This window comes from Anthonomus grandis, chromosome 4, assembly GCF_022605725.1.
Source record: "Anthonomus grandis grandis chromosome 4, icAntGran1.3, whole genome shotgun sequence".
NCBI classification, from domain to species: domain Eukaryota; kingdom Metazoa; phylum Arthropoda; class Insecta; order Coleoptera; family Curculionidae; genus Anthonomus; species Anthonomus grandis.
Genome location: NC_065549.1, coordinates 29,310,993 through 29,329,473, shown reverse-complemented (window position 1 = coordinate 29,329,473; position 18,481 = coordinate 29,310,993). Strand labels below are relative to the sequence as shown.

The 18,481-nt window shown below is 29.8% G+C and overlaps 1 protein-coding gene across 1 annotated transcript in view; it reads left to right on the top strand.

The window, feature by feature from the left end:
- Window positions 1–18,481, top strand: part of LOC126735786 (vascular endothelial growth factor receptor 1-like) — a 96,307-nt gene that overhangs the window by 28,987 nt on the left and 48,839 nt on the right. The window contains exons 3-4 of the mRNA XM_050439893.1: window positions 456–636; window positions 1,974–2,110. Of these exons, the coding sequence (XP_050295850.1) occupies window positions 456–636; window positions 1,974–2,110 (318 nt within the window). The remainder of the gene's footprint in view (window positions 1–455; window positions 637–1,973; window positions 2,111–18,481) is intronic.

The window sequence follows — 18,481 nt, the reverse complement described above, 5'->3', positions numbered from 1 at the left end:
TATGGTAGCTGAAATCAGTATCGTTATTACATATAGTTGAAACTTTTTGATAGAATATTCTCATGACGCACACGTTGGTAGATGCAAGATGGTTGGACTCCTCTGATAGATACTGTCTACTTGAACCGTCGAGTATGACTAGGCTTCCTAGAGATCAACATTTATATTTTCCTATATTAACGTTCTTCACAAGAACGTTTTTTAGATTCCCTCTTTATTTTTAATTTAATTGTGATTTTGATGTCTTTGAGGTGATCCAAGAATTTTATATCTTTGGCATTTAAAGTAATATGTATAAGATTGACTTTTTACTTTACCTCAAACATAAAGAGGCGGAAAACAACATAAACATGTTAGTATGAATTTAATTAAACATTTTGTTCTTTTTGAATGTTATTTTTGAATATAGTACGACTCGCATTTATGCAGTAATTAGTTTTATACATTTTTTTTAGGGCGAAAAAGCTACATGGACAACATTTTTGCCTAAAAGTTCTGTCGTTCTGGATAATAATGACTCCATTTACTGGTCTGTGTTAGAAGTAACCAATATGTCCTATCCATTTGTAGGATATTACACTTGCCAATATAAAGACATGCCGGAAGTCATGGACCAAATTTACGTTTATGTTAATGGTAAGCATATGCTATAAATATCTTATATTTTAGGTTCTAAGTGACAAACATACTTCACCTTTTCACGGTTAAAAGGTTGAAAATTAAAGCTCTTTACAATATATCGTCATTGCATATTTTAGTAATTGCAATATGTATATAGGTTGTATTCCGGATTTTAAATTGTATTATTTGCACTAAATGGAGTAAATTTTGTATTCATAAACAAAAATTATTCGACGTCGATGGCATTGTTACTTCGATATATGGATATGGAATAAGTGGGAATGATGGGTGGTGGAAAGAATCCCCATCTTAATGTAATTTAGATTCCATATTTTATCAGATTTTGTTAATTATTATTTCTTTTACATTTTTGTATACATTATGTCATACATTTATATCATTGGTTAAATTTGGTTGGTTTCTATATTATAACACATGCGTATGCGATATAGCGATTAGAATGTCTGTGTCGGATAAGCTTTATTACTTGATAAATATCTTTTAAGATCATAATATAAACATATGTTCTAAAATAATAAATTAATATTATTATTCTTAGACTACTTTTGATATCCCAGTATATAAATTATCTATGGTGAATATTGTTTAAAGGGATCTCTGCTAGAGAAAAATTGGTCTTAATGCACAACCATACACTAATCTATTCATTAAAACGTATAATCGAAATAGTTAGTAAAATTATGTATAATTATGAAGTAGCAAGAAATACAAGTAAACAAACCATTTTTTTATCATTGATAGTTTTCTAGTTATCAATAAAATATATTTTAGGCATTTTTGATATTTTTCACTGTATATCGAAAATCAATGAAAATTCAGCATCATAGATCAAAAAATAAGCAAGTTTTTCTTCCTGAGATGATTCCATTTTTGAGATAACCGTAGTGGTACCATTTAGAACAAGAAATATATGTATAACTACTGCCAAAGGAATATATGCTGCTTAGTTGTGTTGTTAGTTGCCTTTTATGCCATTATGGCAATACATATTTATGGTTGGGTTGTTGTTATTTACATTTGCTTATTTACCTCGTGCAAAAAATGGTTACTTGACAGCTTAGTTATGAAACGAGGATCTTTTCAGCAGCCACTCTATCATTTGCAAGTTTATATTTTGTCGAAATAATTTTCATGAGATAATAATAGTATTTTAATTTAGCATGATCTGTTGCGTATATCCGTATATTTGGAACCGAAATAATGCTTATCTCTATTTTTTCCTGTTTAACAAAATTTCTGTGGACGAAATATTTAAATTTAGATCGATTTATTTAATGACAATTAACATTTATCAGCATAAAAAGTTTCTAAATTTATTCACCCATTTGTAGACTCCGAACATCTTTCTGTAGAAGAACATAATGGAGAAACTCGGTACGCAACCCAGTTTAGTGATATTACCTTGCCATGTAGACCTACCGCACCTGATATTGATGTGGAACTTATTAGTTTTGGAACTGATGATCAGGTAAGCTAATAAAAATGCCGTTTTAAAAGTACTAAATCTGTATTTAATTGCTCTGAATCAATATTGACATAATAATAGTTTTGTCTAATATTAATCATTGATCCTTAAATTTTAACTTCTTTAATTTTCTAATATATAATGAATATTTTATGTTATGCTAACTGATAATAAATATTAATATTAATTAACCTAAAGGGGAAACGAAAATCTCATAATTTCACTATGGCCTTTAGATAAATGTTATCAAACAACTTTTATTTATTAAAGTTAGTTTTTGAATATTTTTATCATATGTTTACAGGATGAAAGTGGTTGCATTTAATGTATTTGTGGCTTTAAATTGTTGTTCAGGAATTGTGCGCTAACTTTATTCGGAGATTCCTATATGTTAAATTCGTTATATTTACATATTTATTAACTAGGTTTGTAGATGTTGGGTCGCTTTATAATAAGTGTTAGTTATATCAGAATGGACTTCCGCTGTGCAAAATTATTAAATATAAGAAAAAATATGAAATAAACTAAAGTAAAGAGAACCAGGCAAAATAATAAAAAATTAGGACTATGGAAATACACTTTATGTGGATTTATGACAAATAACTGCGCAAGTACATCTACTCATAAGTGAGCCTACTGGCAGTAACCACTATTGTAGAGTAACCACTATAACAGAGCGGCTTGGATTTAATTAAAATTTAATAAAATATGTAGCAACATATATACTTTTTTCCTGATGAATAAAAACCCAGTTACTCCAATTACAACAGAAAATGACTAAATATACGAATATACGGATCGGCGAAATGTTATAAAAACAATATATTAGTTAAATGTGTTAATTTCCCACCAGCTTTCCTCTATTAATATGAGAGCATGTTGAAGACATATTGACAAGCTTCCCTTGGTCTAAATTTAGTATATGTACGGTATCTATGTGAATTTATTGTAAGGAAATGCATAAGTTAAATTGCTTAATTAAAAAATGATTACTTTAGTAAAATTCGAAATGTTTGTGGGTTTAGACTGCTCTCGGTAGGCAATAGGTTTGTAAGGTGAATATGCATAGAAAAAATTGTCATACTCCGACAACACTAAAGTTATAGATTGGATGGTCCATTATACAGCATGCCCTAGATCAAATCTGTCTTTTAGAGTTCTACAGGTAAAGAACTATAGAATATCAGAAAGGTCAGAACTCTAGTTTTTAAAAATTTAAAGGCCAATGATAATTTGGATCATAAAACTAGATATTTCATAAGCCAAGAACCAAAAACCTAAAAAATTGGGGTTAAACTGCACTAATAAGCCTGGACTGGAGCATGTACGGTATTTTCTCTTTAAGAACTAAAATACGTCATTAGGATCAGGGTTTAATTCTTTATTGCATTGATAAATGTAAAACTAAATTAGTGGCAAAATCATTTCTATTTATTTAGTTGATTTTATTTAAAAAATAAAGCGTAACAACAGATCTTAAAAACCATCTTTTTGGTAATTTTTGATATTATTTTTTTTAGATAAAACACCATTTCGTAAAAAAAATGGTTTGTATAAGTTTTTGGATAATTAAGTATGTCAGATAATAATATTGATTGATGGGATTCATTATTCCAATGAATGAAGCCCCTAAGATCTCAGTCTCTTGCACTCTTTTTGTGCCATGAAAAAAATGCGAGTAATAAAAAATGCAGAAAATGTTCAAATAGTTTAAAACTTAATAATAATTACTACTCCCTGTATACAGGGTATCCTATAAATAATGGTAAATACATTAACAGCGGATTCCTTAAAAAAAAGAGGTTAAGTAAAATTTTCCTAGTCCGAAGTCAAGGGTGTACAGGGTGATAAACTTAACGTATTTCTTTCTTTAAATTTTGGCCGTAAATTTATCATTTACTTTTCGCTTTTATTAAAATTTGGACAATGAGTTTTTTTTTAGACGGCAAATTAACCTTTTTTAGAATTATGTCATATAGAGAGCCACCAGCAAGATTCTGATTTTTTAAACTTCGTATCTTTTTTATGCTTGATATAATTTATTTTTTTATTTAAAATGTACTTGACTTCATGCGAAACAAGGTCTTTGACTTCACGTCATATGCAATAAGTAACAATATAATATAACTAATAGAATAAACAATAATAACGCAATAAAAGATAATAGATAACGTTACTAAATTAGTAAGTTTGAATTTTTTCTAACAGGTCATAAAAGTAACCGACAAGAAAATAAGCCCTGACAGTGACGTAGTTTAAAAAAAAACATTGTCCAAATTTTGTTAAAAACGAAGAATAAATGATAAAGTTTAAGACAAAATTCAAAAAAATTACATTAAGTTTATCACCCTGTATCTTGGTTGCCTTTGACTTTCGGACTAGGCTATATTCTAGAAAAAATTTAACTTAACCTCATCAAAGCTAATCTGCTGTTAAATTATTTCCATTATTCATGGGACACTCTGTATATAATATTTAAAATGCTAATAGAAACTATTAAATATTTAAGTATTTCAGTTCATGTTTCTGTTAATAACCTGTATATTTATAAAAGTCTCCTACATACGCGTATGTACATTATTTTGGTATATTATACTTGACCTAATAGCAATCATTTACAAATAAATAATATATATTCATATCACATATTTTCGATCATATTATTGAATAAATGTTAGTAGAAATTAGATCAGCTGTAAAAATATATTAAAGTCGTTTCCCATTAAGATTAATCTAAAATTTTTATTTATTTAGAGCATATGTTTATACTGAGAAGTCTTCTCAACATATGTGATTTCGTCAAGTACTTTATGACTCACTATTTATTAATTTAAAAGAAATAATAAAATATTTTATCGGGTTAACAAATGTATCACGAGCCGAGTAGTTTTGCCACCAAGTCGAATGATTAATATAATACTATCAGCAAAATTTACAAAACTAGAAAAGTACAAATAATTTCTCAGAAAAAAGCACTGGTATACGATAAGGTTGTTAAATTTTTTTGCTCTTTAGAGACATTTTAGTCCGTAAAATATTTACTTTAGGATATAAAAGAGAAGTCCTCGTAGATAGTACTACATTTTTAAATCCTCTCTATTGGTGTTAGTTATTTGATTGGGTATTACGTCACCACAGATGTAAATAGCTCCGCAAAGTGTGGAGCTATTTACATCTGTGACGTCACTTATAGCAAAAATCAAGTTAGAAAATACTATCTCACACGCTCAAAAATTGAAAAGAAAAAGAAAATAAACTTATTCACGTATTTAAAAGAAATATGAACTTAAATCTTTAATGATACCTTTCGTTATACTTAATTTAATTTTAATAAGTTTTAAATACAATAAATTACTTGAGGTATAATAGATTTTTTGATATACTAGGAGCTGAGGTTTAATCTATTAATCTCTGAGCTCGTTTCTTCTTTTTAATATCCTACCTGGGTCCGGCAAAATTAAAGGGACGTCTAAAAATCGTTTTTTTTTTTAATTTTTACATAGAATATTGAGTGTGGTCAAAATATTGATTAAAAAATGAGGGTGATTGGAAAAAATACAAAAATTTTGGAAATTATGAAGATTTTTCTACAAACGTTAAATACTTAATTATTGCCGGCTTGCATGAGGTTTTTTAGCTCTTGATTTTGCTATAATTAAAAAATATATATGTTGGAACAATTTTGGAACTTTAGAGGGGCTAAAATTGTAAATTTATAGGATTTTTTATCGCTTTGTGCCCCTATACTTATATATTTTGTAATTTACATACATGAAAAATAAAACAACCTTATTGACAAAAATGGGAGTGGCTTTACTATGTCCCTAGTAGTATTTTTTGGTTTTATCTGGAACACTTTTTAGTTGGATGGGTTGGCTGTGGACTCAATTTTAGATAATAAAAGCATAATATAGTTAGATTTTATATTACATGAACACATTTATATAGTGTTAAAAAATAGGTATTACTTATTTAAATTTTTTGATATTTTATGTAATTTAATATATCATAAGTAGACATTTTGAAAAAAAAATAAGACATTTAATTATTAATAGGTAAATAATAACGATGAGGTTAAATGTAAATTAACTTATAGTCAAAACAACAATTATTTTTATTACTAAAACATTGATATAAATAGCAAAGCGCAACCATAAGAACTTATATCTAAAACTATAATCTAATGATTAACAGGGGTACCTCCCTCATATCAAAGAATATAGATTGCGACTTTACATGCACATGGGGCGTACGCTTGTATGCATGTAAGCTTGTATGTATACAAAGGCGGCAGCCCCGTGTTTGCGCCTATAATTCCCATTTCCTAACTATTATCCCATTCCCTAAATAGGGCTCAAACGACTCTCTAACGCACTATTTAGCGCCAACCCAAGGTTCCAACCCCTTTTTGCAATCCCAACTCCACATGTGCGTCAACCACACAGTCCCATGTGCGCCTGTCTTATATTATTATTACGATTTTATAAATAAACAAATACCTACCTATAATAAGACACGACAGAAAATTACAATTATCGTACTAGTACAGTAGCCACTCCCAATAAATAATAAAATATTATTTGTTGACGTAAGTGACATTTGATAGTCTTTTTTATTTATTAAATAATCCGTATTTCATATTCCCGATTTGCGTGTGGACATTTTTGTTTATGACCTAAAGAAGTGATGTAAATCCTTCAAAAAAGTTACAAATTCTAAAGTTACAGATTTTGGTTACTTAAGGCTTTAAATTTAAATTAATAGCATATACAGGTTATTTGGCGGAGGGTTAGCCAAACTTGGTGGGCATATAGATAGGCTCAGATAGAAGATATTTTCTTAATAAACTTGTGTTCTAAAAGTCTCGGGTTTTTTTATATCATTGATTTTGTGATATTTTCAGGATTTTCAAAAAATTATGCCTTTCGACATCTTTAAATTTTTTCAGCATATTTTTCACGTTTTTTCTACATTTGTATTTAGTCTGTAATGTATCCTGAATCTAAAAAAATCAATATCAAGTACAAATAATACCGAAATAATTCGTTTTGAGCTCAAAAAGTTAATACAAGTAGCAAAAAAGTTATGAAAGGTAACTTTAACTTGACGCAAAAAAAAAACTAAAATCTATCAAGATGTTCAGGTAGTTTTAAAAACATCTCCAGTTAATACTCTTTTCAATGATATATATATTTCAATGATATGTGTAACACAAAGCCGACTAACTTGCCACAATTCATGACTTAAAGGAAAATAAAGTAAAAAAAAATATTTTTTAAATTTTATGTATTTATTTCAAAATTACAAATTTTGTTGAAACTGCGCTCCCCTGGCTCTTATACATGCCCTACATCGCCGTCGCGTTTCTACTGTCGTAAGGCGAAGTCGCATCTCTTCACTGACGGTTAGAAAAGCGGCATTGATTCTTTGAAGTGGTCTAGATTGTCAATTTCCACCTCGTACACGAGTTCTTTCGCACGTCCCCATACGTAAAAATCGAGAGGGGTTAAATCAGGGGACCGTGGAGGCCATGCGATGGGACCTGCTTTTTCAATTCACGAATTGGGAAAAGTATTGTCCAGAAATTCTCTAACGGCGACCCGATAGTGTGCAGGACACCCGTCATTCTGGAAAACGATTGGCCCGTCTTCATTAAATATGGGTATATCAGCCCATAAAAATGTAAGTAATTGTCCCCGTTGAGGTTTCTCGGCAAGTAGTGTGGACCGATGAGGTATCTCCCAATCACACCTGCCCAAACATTAACACTGAATCTTGTTTGGAAAGACTTGGCTCTGGTCAAATGCGGATTTACGTTTTTGTTTTCCCAATAATGTAAATTATGTTGGTTAAATATCCCCGCACGTGTAAATGTTGATTCATCTGTCCATAAGATGCTTTTTAAAAAGTGTCAATTTTCAACGTCTGCGTGAAGCAAAATGCGGCAAAATTGTACCCGTCGCTCATAGTCTTCTACAATCACGATGCCAGAAAAACGGCAAAATTGCGGAATTAAGTTGTTGATGTAGTATGAAATTACCTTGCACTGGCGTGTAATGGAAAGGATGCCTTCCTTCTGTCTTGACAACTGACCATGCTTTCCATGTAGAAATGTTCAGATCTGTAGCTACTTTCCTTGTACTAGTGATGGGATCCTCATCGAATGCGCGAATTACGTTTTCATCTACAGCAACTGCCTCCGATTGATCCTCGGTTCTTGAAAATATAGATTCCCTGTTTCCCTTAATCGACGAAAAGTGTTAGCAAAAGTGTTGTTGTGGGGCGGGGCACACGCCTATTATTGGGGTATTGCTCCTCATAAATTCTTTGTGCTTCTCGCGTAATACCATTGGCTCTTCCACAAGCAAAGACAATATCGGCGTATTCTTCGGTAGTGTATGCAGCCATTGTGGCGATAATGATACGAAAATAAGGAAAGTCACAAAAAAATATAAAAACTCAATTAACAGCAACAATAACAACAGTATTATATTACAATATTGTTATATTACAATAATAATATAACAATAACAACTACAGAAACGATACAATACTAAATTAACGACTTGGGTACGTAAGAAAGCTAAAAAGTTACACCACGACAAATGACAAATGTCAAATGACAACAACAATATGTAGCACATATTGTTGTTATCACTAATCCCATAGCATGTTCCACGTTCTCCTCATTTGACCATTCAAAGAATCGATGCCGCTCTTCAAACTATCAGAAAAGAGATGCGGCTTCGTCTTACGATAGTGAAAATGCGACGGCGACGTAGGGCATGTATTAGAGCCAGGGGAGCGCAGTTTTAATAACATTTGTTATTTTGAAATAAATACATAAAATTAAAAAAATATTTTTTTTTACTTTATTGCCCTTAACATCTTGATAGATTTTAGTTTTTTTTTTGCGTCAAGTTAAAGTTACCTTTCATAACTTTTTTTGCTACTTGTATTAACTTTTTGAGCTCAAAACGACTTATTTCGGTATTATTTGTACTTGATATTGATTTTTTTAGATTCAGGATACATTACAGACTAAATACAAATGTAAAAAAAACGTGAAAAATATGCTGAAAAAATTTAAAGATGTCAAAAGGCATAATTTTTTGAAAATCCTGAAAATAACACAAAATCAATGATATAAAAAAACCCGAGACTTTTAGAACACAAATTTATTAAGAAAATATCTTTTATCTGAGCCTATCTATATGCCCACCAACTTTGGCTAACCCTCCGCCAAACACCCTGTATAATGATCAACGTGACGGCTAGTCGCAAATAGTGTAGTTAAGCCGGGTGTAATTGTGAATTATACGTAAGTAGAAAATCCTTTATAATTTTTAAAATGTTGCATTTTTCTACTTTCCTCACTTTTTTATCAATAAAATGTTCAAACTCAACATTCTATGAAAAAATTTTAAAAAAAAATCGGGTTTTAGACGTCCCTTTAACTTTACCGGACCCTCCTACCTAACTTTGTTATGAATATTAAAATTAAAAACGATAAAAACAGCGAGAAAGACTTAATTTTTTAATAAAAATACCTAATTTGAACCAACATTTCGATAGTTATATCTACTACCGTTATCAAGGTAAATAAAGTTAAATTAAATTAAATTAAAAATGTGAATAAAATATACTTTTTTTTTTAATTTTTCGTTAATACTTTCTTCAAAACTCCTTCATAACTCGACAAGACTTTAAATACTTGTTTATATAATTTCACGATTGATTAATAGTCGAATGCATGTTGTGTAATATTGGATTTTTAAAAATCATTGTTTTTTTATGTAAGATTTATGTTCATTAATTCTTTTTGGTAATGGTCTACAGGTTTCACCTACACCATGGAAAATTTACCACAAGTACAAGGAATTTTATATATTACATATTTAATAAATTCATTTTCATTGTAAATTTTTGTTGTTACATTCACAAATTCATTAAAAGGTTTAGTTTTTGTTAATAAATAAAAGATTTAGGTTCATATTTCTTTTAAATACATGAATAAGTCTATGTTCTTCTTCTTTTCAATTTTTGAGCGTGTGAGATAGTATTTCTGAGTTGATTTTTGCTAGTAGTGTTGTAATACCTAATAAAATAAGTAACTCTTTATGAATTCATAACAACACAACAGATTTCTCTCTATTGGTCACACGCAACACTTTTCGCCTCACGATAAAAAATATTTGTATATTATATTTGTATATTCAATATATATCCAGGCTTAACACTTTTATGCCAATATATACTGAGATATTAAAGGAATTTCAAAATGAAGTCTAATTAATATCAAAAGAAAACGCAATTTTTAAAAAATAGTCATTTTTTTCTACTATTTTCTAGGAAATGAAAAATTACACTTTACGCACGAATGTGTATACCCAGCAGTACTCTTTCCGTCTCTTTATCATCAGACAGAAGACGTTCTTTAGAGACTAATTGGGGTCGACAAATTAGAAAGGGGCACTTATAATGTAATTTCAAAGATTTCTGTTTTCTAATTTTTATTTAATCCTCTCTTTAAGTATTGATTTAAATAATATAATGTACATCGACGTAAGGAGAAACTACATGTTCATTGGCATGCAAGATTACACGAATACCGTAAAAGCTCTACTTATTTTCTTTGCCTGACCTTTTGACTAACCTCGAGCTTGTGTTTTATTGATGTGGTGGCTTACTGCTAATTGTTTATGTTTTTTATATACAGGAAATTGTCGACTTTTATTTATTTAGTTTTTTTTTTGGGAACAACCTAGTACAAAATAAATATCAAAAGGGAAAAGAATATCAGGCAAAGAAAGAGTATCAGAAAAGTTTAGGTGATTAGCAGAAAATATTTTAAGAAAAAGAAACAAACTAACTTTCTTACGTAGTGTGGTCTCACGAAATATAACAGAAAAATTAAAGATAGATTTTTTTTTATTCGCCAAAACCATTTGCCAAGAGATGGCGGGTTATAATTATTGGTTATATGGAATAGTTAAATTTAGGTTAGGTTAGGTGGTCTTCCGATCTTGGTTTTATATAAACACGTTAAATATTTGATTATTACGGAACCGATAATGTCATTATGTCACCTGGATACAGTAAATCTGTTAAAACACGTGAAGTGGCAACACTGGCTTCACATTCGTTGTATAATTAGAGCCATTATTAATCATTAAGGACCAGAATATCTCATATTTTAGCATGCAAGCTCATATAGCTTATAAGCTCATACGACTATAAGTGTCATAGTTATCTATATTCTGGCTACCTTCGCATAGACGTATGTGCTTATATTTTGATTTATTCGTTTAGGCCAATGAATTATAACTTATTAATAATTATGTAATATTATTGTTAATTTATGTGTTTTTTTTTTAATTTTTTTTCTCAATAGCTCCGTAATTTTTTAATCTACAATCAATTATAACATATCAAGTTATAGGTTATCGAATTATCTACAAGTCTATAATAATAAATGGCTTTGATATAGTCATTATTTACAAATTATATTTGTAAGCATGGGTTTACTTATTTTAAATAATAAAGTAAGCATTTCCTTTAAAGAAGTTATTTAACAATGATATTTTATGAACACTCTATATTATTTAATTAATATATTTTTTAAACGTGATTAAAAAATATGTTTATTATAATTTATTTTAATTAATTAGATGATAAAATCAAACGGGACAAAAGTGAGAATGAATACATTTTTTGAAGCAGATGACTACAACCAAACAATATACACGTATGAACCTAAAATTGGTATTTGGACGAACGATACCAGATCTCCAGCGAGTATGGTGATCAACCCGTGGTCTTGCATTTTTTCTCGTAACGGAACACAACAAATCATTTTATTACCTATAAAAATTGAAGGTTTGATTTTAAGTAAATATTCTTATTAGCTTCAATGCTCAAAAAAACGCTTTAAGCTTTGTATATACGAGAAATACCAACAACTATAAAATATATACTATAACCTATTTTAATTTAATCGACATCCTCGTCACATTGATACTATGATTAAATTCTGATAAATTTAGATGAAAATAAAATGCATTTTCAATAAAAATAGGACTCTACTATTATTAATTTATTAACATAATTTCAAAATTGCTTTTTATGTCAGGTACGGTTAACAATTAAATTTATTTTTTTAAATTTCTTTGTGACCTTGATCTACAAGGATATATATTGACACAAATACTATTAAATAATTAAGGGCATAGGTACTAACTATGGTGTTAGAAGTTTTTGGTTGTGATTTTGCCTGTTATCGAAGTAAAGTTTGAATTTCTCATGCCAGGAAACAAAATTTAATTAATCTGTTTTTATTTAGAGGTACATAAAAATATAAAAATATAAAACTTATCACGTATTACGGACATCATAATGTGTCATACTAAATATTATTATAATAGATAATTAGTACCATTTAAGGCTGTAAATTAAAAATATTTTAACTGTATGTGCTATCCGCTTTTAAACAGCATTAAATAAAAGTTTTAGAAAAAAGGATACAGTATTGTGCAAAAAGGTAGCAACATTGAACTTTCCTGTTATATATCTTTTAGTATCTATTTTATAAGTAAGGTTTATATATTATTTACAAGAATAGTTAGAGCCTGTTTATATTTTCATATTATCATATTTTTAGTATCATAATAAATAAACCACCAAATTGTTTTATGCAAATTTATTATTCAAAAATATGGCAACAAAAAATAGTTTTGATTCTAAAAAAATATAACCCAACTAAATTAAAATCAATTCAATATTTCGTGTAGAACCCCTTCTCCTTTATAACATCTGCACATCGTCTTGTCATGGACTCAATTAATTTCATAATATAGTCATTGTTCACTTCTTTCCAAGCCTTTTCCACTATTTCAAAGAGAATATTTGTATTAGAGCATGTTAGGTGCCTGATTTTGTGTCAATGTAATGCCATAAATTCTCTATAGGGTTTAGGTCTGGCGATTGAGATGGCCAGACCATTACATTTATTTTTTTATCGGATAGCCACCTCTTAACAAATTAAGAAGCATGTTTTGGATCGTTGTCATGCTGAAATATGGCTGTTACTGGCATGACTTCATCCATATATGGCACTAAATGTGTTTGCAGAATGTCTTTGTACATGAAACGATCCATTTTGCCCACTATTCTTACTATGGGTCCCATGCCACCAGCCGAGAAACCATGTTTAACTGTGGGGCAAATGTACTTTTTGTTTAATCTTTGTTCACTGGGGCGTCTGACGTACATCACTCCATCAGTCCTGAATAAATTATTTTTAGATTCGTTACTAAATACGACTTTTCCAATCAGCTACAGACCAGTGGATATGAGATTGGGCAAAGTGAAAACGAGCCTTGACGTTCTTCTTTGAGAGTAACGGTTTTCTGGCGGGGCGGCGAGCAGGTAAGTTGGCATCAAGTAATCTTCTTATGGTACTGGAACTGAGGTTTACTCCTCCACCCTCTTTTAATTTTGCCAAAATTTGGGAAAAAGACAAAAAAGGATTTTTTTTGGAAATTCGTAGCAGCTGCCTATCCATCCACAAATATGTTTTTCTGGGTCTACCAGGAATGGGCGCCGGTGCAGCTGTTCGAGTAAGACGAAATTTTTTGGAAACTCTGGATTCGATTGACCTGTGAAGCAGTAAGCTTCTTACAATGTCACTCTGCCTAACACCATTTTCGTAATGCTCCACAATAATTTTTCTTACATCACCAGAAACGGTTTTTGACCCATTTTAAGTTAATTCTGAGATTCAAAAATAACAACTTTACAGCAGGTAAATCGATATTTAACTGATAAAATAAATGCGAAACAAGAATGTTGCTATATTTATGCACATTGTCTAAATAAACAAACATGAAGTTCCTTACTCTGCATTGGCATTCTTATGATATCTCGGTATATTTATAAATAATACAGAGGCGTGTACTTAAAAGTAAAGAAATAATATGGAATAAATTAAGGAGCAAATAATATTTTTGAAAACATCGCTTGTTGCTATATTTATGCACAATACTGTATTAGTCCTAGATAAAGATATGCTTTTAACGGTGTATATTAAGTTTCTGTTCGAAATAATAGGTTTTATTTTTTCCTTTTTCAAAGAAATAAAAGTATATGTTAAGCAAAAAATGTGTACTTATGGCTTGGCAGAGCAGTTTCATGGTCCTAAGATAACTTTAATGCAAATTACTAGTTTTAAAGAAGATTAATTATTGTACGTCTTTTTCTTCTTGTAATATTCTAAATGTTTTTTGAATCTTTTGTCTTAAGAAGGATTGTTAGTTTCCTGTACAAGCTTTTTATACAATTTTTTTATTTTGATTACGATTTACGATTTGTTTCTAACCTTTTAGAATATCAACTAATTAATGCAGTATCAATTGAATGGCATTCTAGAACCTAATTTCAAACCCTTTACTTAATTAAAAACAGAGAAAAAACATAAAAGCTAAGCTATTATTAAAAGGACTTAATGATTGAGTTAAGACTGGGTATAACCCTTAGTTAAACTTGCCGAACTAATGATCTTAATTATTTACTTATCTTATTAAAAAAATTCTCTACTTATCTTATGAGGGAAAATTTCTTTTTAGATTAATAATTTTAACTATTGCTTTTTCGTGTTTATCACTATTACGAAATTGACACACAATGAAACACACATTCACGGGAATTAAATTTGGTGTTTAAAACTGAGCCCCTTCCCTATCAGAAAACCCTTACAGTAGAAGGGTAGTTAGGAGATCGTTTTAAAGGCCTTTTAAATCTCTACACACTTTGCTGTCATATTTTTTTTATTATTTGTTTGAATATAAAGATGTTAGATTTAAAAAACTAAGAATAATAATAAGTTAGTGTCACTAATTTTTACTTGCTATAACACTTTAATTATTTTATAAAATACTGTATTTATTAAAGAAAGGAGTTGAAATAATACAAGGCATTCTGATCGAAACGTGTTAATCTCAAAGTGTGTAGAATCTCTACACACTTTGCTGCCATATTTTTTTAAATATTTGTTTGAATAAGAATGTAGATGTAATAATTTTAGGTGATTTCTATTTACCACTTTATTCAACGGAAGGTTGTGAGAAAAGTAAGTTTTCAAAATAAATTTTTAAACTTTTACAATCTTAATCAACACAACTCTGTTTATAACAAAATGCAAAGGCAACTAGACCTTGTACTGTCAAATATGAACATTTTAGACTTAATAAAACATTGCGATAGTCCAATTTTAGCGGAGGATTCATACCATCCCTCCATTAGTACGACTCTGCATATATCACAACAAAAGAGAATAAGTCTTCCTCACAGTGAGCATATCTATGAATATTCAAGGGGTGATTTCTATAAGTTGTATAATTTATTGAAGGATGTTGACTAATCAGATCTTGAAGTAACTAAAGATGTAAACATATGTATTGATCTATTTTACAAAAAGGTATATGAATGCTTGGATCAAGCAATACCGAAAAAAACAGTAAAGAGCGACATTTGCAAAAGTAGTAGCTATCCAATTTATTTTTCTACAGAATTAAAAAGAAACATAAAGTTAAAAAGTAAACTCCACGAACAAATAAAAAAAGGGGATGCTAGTTTGGAGGTTAAAAAGCAGTTTAAAACCCTGAGGGCCACAATCAAATATCAAACTACATAAGAAATGCAATTGTATCATGATACAGTTGAAAACAATGTTTTTATTGACCCAAATACCTTCTGGGACCTTATAAGATCTAAACGTTTAAAACCTAATATTCCGACAGAGGTTTTATTTCAGGGTCATTCTGTTAGTGGTGCATATTTTGGGTCAGTTTTCCGGTAGTCTGAGGAGCCTAAATTTGAAGAATGTTCCGGCAGTTTTATGTTTTCTCTTATATCTGACGACGACATTAAAGCAAATATCAAAAAATTAAAGCCAAAAAAGGCCACTGGTAATGATCACATACCTTCCTATATTTATAAGGGATGTTCTGATATTTTGTGTGCTCCACTAAAAACAATTTTTAATCTGTGTCTAATAACGAATACATTTCCTGAAATGCTGAAGTATGCAACAGTAACTCCAATATTTAAATCGGAAGATGAATGTTTGGTTAACAATTATCGACCAATTAGTGTTCTCAATTCTCTTGCAAAATTTTTTGAAAACATTCTATACCCAGATATCTTGAACACCTTTATAAATAAATTTGCTCTGCAGCAGCATGGTTTCCTGCCGGGTGTCTCGACTGTCACCAGTCTTGACCTTCTGACAGAGGCGACAGCTAAGGCTATTGACAATAAGGAGCAGTTAGATGAGATCATGACGGACTGTGAAAAAGCTTTTGATAAGGTTGATCACGGTCTGCTGATCACTAAACTGGGTAAATTCGGTTTTTCTCTGCACGTAAATTTATAGCTTCCTATCTAAAGAAAAGAATTCAGCTGGTTAAGGTGGGTAGAGAATTATCTGTGCAGTACATGGCAGTGTCTGGAGTGCCACAGGGCAGTAACCTTGGTCCATTACTGTTTGTGATTTTTATTAATGACTTGCCAGATTCTATAGAATGTTCTGAGTGTGTCATGTTTGCAGATGACTTTAAGTTATTTAAACATATATCATCTATTAAAGATTGTGATGAGTTGCAGAGTGATTTAGACTCAGTGTCTAAGTGGTTTAAGGTCAATAGAATGTCATTAAATGTTGGTAAATGTCATGTTTTAACTTTTACACGAAAACGGAATGTACCAAGTTTAAATACATGATTGATAATTTGTCACTAAGCAGGAAAAGTGAATGTAGGGACCTTTGTGTGTACATGCAGTCAAACTTTAAATTTAACCAGCACTATGAAGCTATTGTAAATAAAGCATATAAAGTTCTTGGATTTATAATTAGAAACACTAAAAACTTTAAACAAATAAAATCAATCATAATGTTATACAATACATTGGTTAGACCCCATTTAGAATATGCCTCTGTTATTTGGTCACCACAGTCATTGGTGCATATTGATATGATTGAAAAAGTGCAAAAGAGGTTTTTAAGGTATCTATACTTAAGAACTCATAATACCTGTCCCTATATGATTTGTTATGAAAGTATGCTGACTGAATTTAGTATGGTTAGATTAAGTATTTAACGAAGTTTAAATGGTGTACTATTTATAATTTATTATTTAATTATATAATATTGTCAACAATTTAAAGTATAAGAAATGTTCCTTAATTAACAACATAACTTTTGTGGTTCCTAAAGTAAACTTATAAGAATAAGAAATAAAAAGCTGTTCCAATGTTTAACTCCAAGTAGTTCACGTATAAATCGAATGATGTACCAAAGTAATGCATATATACAAAAATGTGATATAGATTTCTTTAATAGTTCTGTAGGACAAATTAGATTTGTGATTTTAGGTACTTCAAAGTATACGTAGTACACATATTTGTTTTAGAACCTGCTATATGTATTTATATGTTTTTTATATTTTTTTATATTGTTAATTTGTTTAGTTAGTATATTTTAGTTGTAGTCTTTCTTTTTCTCGCCTTTACTGGCTTAGTAAGCACTCTTAACATGTAATTTCCATGTTATTTCTTGTGTTTCCCATATTAACAATTCCAATGTGTTTGTGAAAGTGTAATAAATAAATAAATAAATAAAGATGTTTAAAAAACTAAGTTTAATAATAAGTTAGTGTCACTAATTTTTACTTGCTATAACACTTTAATTATTTTATAAAATGCTATTAAAGAAAAGAGTTGACATAATACAAGGCATTCTGATCGAAACCTGTTACATTATTTTACTTTTGCTAAAATTTTAAGCGTTCTTTAGAGCCTATTTAAAAAATTTTAAAAATCGACGGCCTATAAAAGATGCAAATTATTTAGAAGTGTCAATCGGCCTTGATAAAGGCCGACTTAAATCTAAGATGCCCTACTGCGAGACAATGATAGAAATAATTAACTGAATCTTAAATTTGCTTCAAAGTATTGATTCTAGATAAATGCCCTTTTATGAAATGAAAAAAGTTAATAAGCAAAACTATCTATATATTAGTATGATAAAAATTATTATTATTTTTTCTAATATTTTAAGAGATATTGTGCTGGAGATCTTTTCAGCAGGGCGGAACTCCTCCGCATGAGTCTTAATAACATGCTTCCTATAACATCTTAATAATAAACTTCTTTAAAGGTCGATCGTAGAAGCGGGACTAGTAGAGTGACTAGTAAAGTCGCCCGACTCTAAGATAAACAAATGACTCTAATTTTTCCTCGCAAACCCAGCATACAGGACGGTCAAACGAAATAGTCGCATTCCGATTGTACTGGTATATTTTGAGAAAAACGATTGCA